The following is a 7372-nucleotide window of genomic DNA, read 5'->3' as shown; positions in this document are numbered from 1 at the left end:
CTGTGGCAGACACTGGAGCTCAAACAACTGTGATATCAGAGGAGCTGTACCAAAGTATTCTGAAGAGCAACACAGCACCTGCATATTTACACCAGACCTACCTACTGAATGCAGAAGTTGGAGATGGCATTAAAGCTAAACATGGACTCACAGTGACCTTTCAAATTGGATCCAAGTCTATTAAGTGGGAAGTTCATGTCAATCTGAAAGAGCTGCAAGCCTTCCTTTGGTTATGTAACTACTACCGCAATTTCGTCCCAAGATTTGCAGGACTGGCAAGCCCCCTTCATAAGCTTCTCAAAAAAGGAACTGTGTTCCTATGGACTGATGAGCACCAAGCTGCTTTTACTAAGCTCAAAAAAAAGCTGACCACTGCTCCTGTATTGGGGTATCCTAGTGCTGAAGGCAAGTTCATTCTCGATACAGACGCCTCAGACAACAGTGTCGGAGCTGTTCTGTTGCAAGTTCAGTGGGGGGAAGAGCGAGTTCTGACATATGCTGGCAGCCACCTTTCACCAGCTCAACAAAGGTACTGCGTCACCGGTTTTGAGTTACTTGCTGTTGTGCGTTTTGCATGCCAGTTCCGCCACTATCTACTGGGCAGAAAGTTCCTGCTTCGGACAGACCATGGCAGTCTCACCTGGTTGTTCCGGTTCAAATTTCCTGAAGGACAGCTTGCCCGCTGGCTTGAAGCCAGTATGACTTCCACATTGAGCATCGAGCCGGTAAGCGGCACGCTAACGCAGATGCCATGTCAAGGCTGCCAGGAGAGAATGTGGACAAAAGCAACTGTTACCAGGCAGGGATAAACCTTTCAGATCTGCCATGCAAAGGGTGCAAGTACTGCCAGAGAATTCACCAGCAGTGGGTCAAGTTTGAAGATGATGTTGATGATATTGTGCCACTAGCAGTGAGGTGCATCGAGCCCCAGAGTGACACAAACAATTCCAACAATTGATTTGGAGATTTGTTCACGAGTAATGGTGTCCTCAATGCTGAGAAATACAGGCAAATACTCATCCATAATGCAATACCATCACGGAGGCATATGATTGGCCCCAAATCTATTCTGCAGCAGGACAACGATCCCAAGGTCATTAAGAACTATCTTCAGTGTAAAGAAGAACAAGAAGTCCTTAAAGTGATGGCATGGCCTCCACAAAGTGCTGATCTCAACATCGTTGAATGTGTCTGGGATTACATGAAGAGACAGAAGGATTTAAGCAAGACTAAACCCGCAGAAGATCTGTGGTTAATTCTCCCAAGATGTTTAGAACAACCTATTAGTCAAGTTCCTTCAAAAGTAAGTAAGTAAAGACTAGCACAATTGCTAGAAGTATTATATTAACTATTACTAATTACTAATCTAATGCTTCTTTAGCCAGCCAGCACCCCCCGGTCTGTCTGCCTCACTCCACCGGCGCTAACAGACTTCAGTCGGGGTGAGAGCTGAAAACAGCCCAGGAGATATAGCCATTGTGTTTGTAACGTGTTACAAAGGCTGTAAAATTACATTAATGTAACTACTTTTTCCTGGTAAAAAGTGGTGTAACAAGGTACTGTACTACTGAAAATTTGGTAACAAAAGTGGTTTGTTTTTCAATTTGGCACAATGTTACTTTTTCCAGCAACAGATTTTACAGTGAGACTGGCTTCTCAGCTGCGTTCTCACAAGCTTCACACGATAGGCCCTACCTGCCAACTCTAACTTTTGATAGTGTTTTAAGCTTAGTGGATTTTTGATGGATGGCACTCTGAGCGGAGAGCTACGGGATACATGCCACTACATTGCTGAAGACTAGCAATCCTACAAACAGAGCATGCCAGGCAGACATAAAGCTGTGAAAGATGGATTCATACATGCAGCGGACCGTTGTCGACTTGGCTCCGTTGCACGGACACATAAGGATTTCCAGAAAAGAAGCTGCCCGTTTCTACAACAATGCACAAAACCATTGTGGCTGTGCAAGCGGTAAAAGTCGGTATAGACATTATATACAGCAAGACCGTGTAAAGCCGATGACCTGCAGATGTGCATTCACCTGCGCTGTATTTGTAGAATGCAATAAATCCTAGATTGGCTTTATGGTCAAAGGTACTTTTTGTATAATTACAATTGCTGTTTTTAGTAAACATTACTAAATGTAACATGAATAACATTTTTATGGCTAAAAAACTTGTCCGTGAAATACTCTTCTCTGTTTACCAATGAAAATTACAACTCCCTTTGATCCACGCAACTAAGACAAGAAAGAAGCCTATACACTTAAATGAGTAGTAAGCTGTTTGGCCAGAAGCCGACGCTTGATGTGTTTGGGGCGGCTGTGGCTCAGTGGTAGAGCGGTTGCCTGCCAATCGGAAGGTTGGTGGTTCGATCCCCGCCCCTGCAGTCATTGTCGAAGTGTCCTTGGGCAAGACACTGAACCCCGAGTTGTCCCCGGTGCTGCGCATCGGAGTGTGAATGTGTGTGAATGTTTATCTGATGAGCAGGTGGCACCTTGTACGGCAGCCCCAGCCACAGTGTATGAATGTGTGTGACTGGTGAATGTATCCTGTATGATGTAAAAGCGCTTTGAGCAGTTGTTAAGACTGGAAAAGCGCTATATAAATACAGCACATTTACACACATTTCTTTTGTTGTGATCTTGTGATTTTAATTTTTTAATATATTCAGGCTTATTTATGACAATCACATGTTATGAAAGCATATTGTATTTTTGTTGTAAGGAAATCTGAAAGACAGAAAGTCAATTGTGGTTGTTTCATTTAGTAGTGTGCTCTCCTGCTCATGTAACCACAGTCTATGGTGTAATTAAGTAGTAGTCTCAGTCATGCCGGGTGTTTTTTTTGTGTTTAAGTTAATTGGAATGGAAAATGTGTTTCTGTGTGTATCTAGGACTAGATGGAGATAATTGCTAATATACTCACAACCTTGATTAAAAAGATTGGAAAAAAGTACTGTACTGTTTATTTAATACTTTGATTCACTATACACAGTGTATCAAAGTAATTTCTCACAGGACAAAGAGAAAAGTGTCACTGGTTTAAAGATGAGTCATTTTTGCTTATGCATAAAACATATGATGTGGTTTGTATGGATTTGAATAACACGTAATCTGAGAGTAGGCTGTTGTAACGCTTCACCAATTCACCCACTTTCCTGTCTTTCCTCTGTGATTCTACACAAAAGTAACTTGATGCAGTGCTTATGGCACATGCCATGCCAACCACTGCTTTTTAATCGCCATAGCATTTTCAGCATTGCATCCAAATTAAAACACTTAAAAATACAAACACCTGAGATGTCTCTTTAAATTCAGTTAAGAACGGTATTTGCGGTTTGTGTGTATGAGTAAAAGATGAGTATAAGTGTTGTCACTGACAATTACATGCTGCAGAAGAAGGCTGAGTCCCTGCATGTAAGAGTGTGTTCACTCTGTGCACGTATGAACTTCATTAGTTCGTATTAATTATCCTTTTCGTAAAATATAACAGTATGAGAATGTGTGTGTGTGTATGGGGAGGGGGAATTAACACCTGTTTATCAACTATGACATTGACATTCGCTTTGTGATGAGTGGAAATGTAAAAGGAGGGGCAGAAAGTATCTCTTTATCTATCATCTCTTAAACCGTCCCCTCCATATTTCCTCTCTGAGCCCCCCCCCCCCTCCTCACCATTGGGGCTCCTCTTGTGAAGCTCCTCCTTGCCGTTCTTGCTGCTGCTGCTGGTCGCCGTCCTTCGGGCTGAGGAGGTCTTGCTGGTGTTCAGCTTCCCGGAGCCCTTACTTGACACAGAGCCGTCCTCCTCGCTTGGCAACAGGCTTTAGTATCCACGGCAACAGAGAGAAGCAAGGGAGGAAGGAAAAGGGAGGGCTTGTAAGTCTCAAGCAGTAAACAATCATCTTACAGTTATTATTTCCAACTGATTTGGAAAATAGCATTAATTGAGCACACAAAAAAACATTTAAAGGTGCTTTACAACCCAAGGAAATGTTGTGTATTGGTCTGTATGTGAGTGTAATGTAAAAAACATACATGTACATACATGTAAAAAAACTAACTACGATTAGAAACTCTAACCCAAAACTACTATTATTCCAAAATATAAAAAACGGCAAGAATATCAAAATAGAACTGCACGCAGTTTCAACGGGGTCCAAGCCTCCCCTCGCCAGTCGTCCCCAGCGACCCGGGGAGAGCTCAAAAGCGGAACCCAAAGCGAACTACAGAAGCTTCGCTTGGTCATGAAATGCGCACACAATTACGTAGCAAAATTCTTCATACAACATGTTGTCGTGGCCATCTGGAGATGCTACACACCAGGTTTCGTGCAGATCTGTCTTCATTGTAGCGCCACCTGCTGGTCAACGTGTGTAATATTTGGTAGGTCTGGTCGGCTACCCACTGTACATCTACTCTGTTAATTTCAAGTAATTCACTTTAGTGGAAGTGGTTAATCTGAACGTTGGCCGATAGGCCACGCCCACTTGAACTAATCAGTACCCCGCTGTAAGGACCACCTCAGGAGTGGGCCTAGATGGTATCCATCAAATTTTGTAAAATTCGGATTAGCGGTTCATGAGATATAAACTTGTTGTATGTATAGCGCCCCCTAGTGGCCAATGTTCGTAACATTTGTTTAGCAGAGTCAGAGGGTCATGGCAAGGAATGTTCTCAAGTTTGGCTTTGATAGAATTTATTTTGGCCGAGATATGGCAAAGTCAGTTTTTTCAGAGTTAGCTACACAAATTTGGTTGGCCGTAATATGCGCAATTTTTATTGTAGTATATTACAATAGTGATCCACTGCACGGTCTAGGAGGAGTTCGAAAAAGTTGGTTTTTGATATATCACGATTTTTCTTGCATTAAAGTCTAGGCGGAAATGGGCGTGGCCTATATCATGAGATTCATTTGGATTTAGGGAACGCGTGGATGTAAGTTTTTTTAATATCCGATGTACGGTTTGGGAGTTATAGGGCCAAACGCGTTTTTTCTGTTATAGCGCCACCTAGTGTCGGATGTGGGGCAATTATTTGCGCCTGAGGTCTTTGCGGACTTTCTGACCAGTCCTGAAAATGGCGTGTCGCCACCATGTACGGTTTAGGCTGCAGCACCAGTTTTATGCGGAGAAAAAAAATAATGGAGGATAATGGATGATGGAAAATCCTAGCGAAAACAATAGGGTTCCACAGCCCTGCTCTGTGAACCGCGTATTGCCTTGCGATTACCGCGGTGCACGCATCCTCGGGCTTGGACCCCTAATTAAAAGTAATGTGATTTGCATCCACAATCACAGCTTCAGCATGACTGTATTGTCTGTGTTTCTATTTTTTGTTTTGTGATTTTTGTTTTGTGATTTTTCCTTTGTGCTAAGGATTTTTTCTTTACGTGTCACAGATTTTCTAGGGCTGCAAATGGTGTATGGTGTGGCTCGATGCTTGTCTATGGGTCCAATAAACTTTCAGTCATATCCTGTCAGGAACTCTAGGAAATGACAGCAGAACTCAAGGAACTCGTAATTGAAATCAGAATTAATGTTGATTTTCATCATTGGTGAATAAAATAATAAAACACAATAAAACCTCCCTGCTAACAAATGATAACCTTTTGGTAAGCAAGTTAAGACGCCAACAATACTGTTATCGACATTTATTTTTAATGTAAATGTGCTGTATTTATATAGCGCTTTTCTAGTCTTAACGACTACTCAAAGCGCTTTTACATCATACAGGATACATTCACCATTCACACACATTCATACACTGTGGCCCCCCAACCTTCCCCCAACCTTCCGATTGGCAGACAACCACTCTACCACTGAGCCACAGCTGCCCTATATTAACGGACACAGGCAAGCCTGTAAGCTCATTTGTTATCTCATTGTGTACATCCAAGCTAAACCAGCTAAATCTGTTGTTGAGGGAATGATTTTCGACCACACTGAAAGACCTAACTAGTAAAACAACTAATAAAACTAAGAAGCCAGCATCATATTAGGGCTGCACAATATATTGTTTCAGCATCGAAATTGCAATGTGCCAACCCAGTCTCATGGCAGTTCGTGTAATCCAATCCCAAGCCGCGTGATTTTCTGGAAGTGCCATAGTAATTACTGCTCGGTGGATCCAAAAGAACAAATGCATTATATACGTAATATTGATGTTTTTGTCAAATAAAAATACTGTATCAGATATATGTTTGCGTAGCGTTTGCTCGGTTGGCCAGCCAACGGGCGGAGGTAGCTTGAAATGGAATAAAGCCCATTCACGGCAGACAGCCAAAAAACAGGAGTCAAACATGTATGCAGCACCTCCTGTTGCTTTATCACAAGCCTTCAAACATGTACTGGGCTGAAGGTTCAGAGGTCAATATTTCAAAGCAGGAGTGATGTATTCCATTCAGACTGATATACAGTATATTATTCTCCAGAGTGAGAACTTTCTAACGATGTGTTTGCTTTACTCCTACAACAACCTTTTTTATTTTTTAAATTCCTGAAGACCACTTTGCATGCGATAGCCAACTTTATTGTCCTCATATATGGGATATTTGCCTTAAGCTCAACTGCTTCACACATAACACTTGACATATTGTCTCATCATACAGCTGAAGAAAAAACATAAAACGTTATGTAGTCTAACGTAACAATAATGCAACAATATAGTTACATATATTGCACAGTGATGGGAGAAACTTAACCTTTTGAATCATATCATAAGGCTCTTGCACAACCCCTACAGCCTCAGGAAACATTATTTATGTTATATTAAATTAATTGAGATAGGGTCAAATAAGCTGTAGTTTAAAATGTTGACTTTACATTGGGGATATGTTTTACCAGAGGGTGCCAGCTCATACGTAGCATGGATCAGACAATATTCTCTGTGCTTGCATGGAGAGGCTGGTTTCCATTTCTCTCCACAACCTTCATTGCAGTCACCTGACAAGCAAGCTAAGTAAAATATTTTAAGATATTGCAATCCTTTAGGACATCCCAGTATGAATATGATCAGTTATACAGCATGGTATAACATAAAATCTTTGATTCACTCTGAATGTGCGATGAAAGTACAGTGGTGTGAAAAAGTGTTTGCCCCCTTCCTCATTTCCTGTTCCTTTGCATGTTTGTCACACTTAAGTGTTTCGGAAAATCAAACCAATTTAAACAATAGTCAAGGACAACACAAGTAAACACAAAATGCAATTTGTAAATTAAGGTGTTTATTATAAGGTGAAAAAAAATACAAACCATCATGGCCCTGTGTGAAAAAGTGATTGTCCCCCTTGTTACAACATACTATAACTGTGGTTGTCCACACCTGAGTTCAATTTCTCTAGCCACACCCAGGCCTGATTATTAACACACCTG

At 41.5% G+C, this 7372-nt stretch overlaps 1 protein-coding gene across 2 annotated transcripts in view; it reads right to left on the bottom strand.

The window, feature by feature from the left end:
- kiaa1549la (KIAA1549-like a) overlaps positions 1–7372 on the bottom strand; it is a 220819-nt gene that overhangs the window by 61868 nt on the left and 151579 nt on the right. For both annotated transcript variants that reach the window (XM_034878301.1, XM_034878302.1), the window contains one exon: positions 3678–3823. In XM_034878301.1, coding sequence (XP_034734192.1) covers positions 3678–3823 — 146 coding nt within the window. The remainder of the gene's footprint in view (positions 1–3677; positions 3824–7372) is intronic.

Source organism: Etheostoma cragini, chromosome 8 (assembly GCF_013103735.1).
Source record: "Etheostoma cragini isolate CJK2018 chromosome 8, CSU_Ecrag_1.0, whole genome shotgun sequence".
Lineage (NCBI taxonomy): Eukaryota > Metazoa > Chordata > Actinopteri > Perciformes > Percidae > Etheostoma > Etheostoma cragini.
This window is presented reverse-complemented; position numbering and strand designations above follow the sequence as displayed.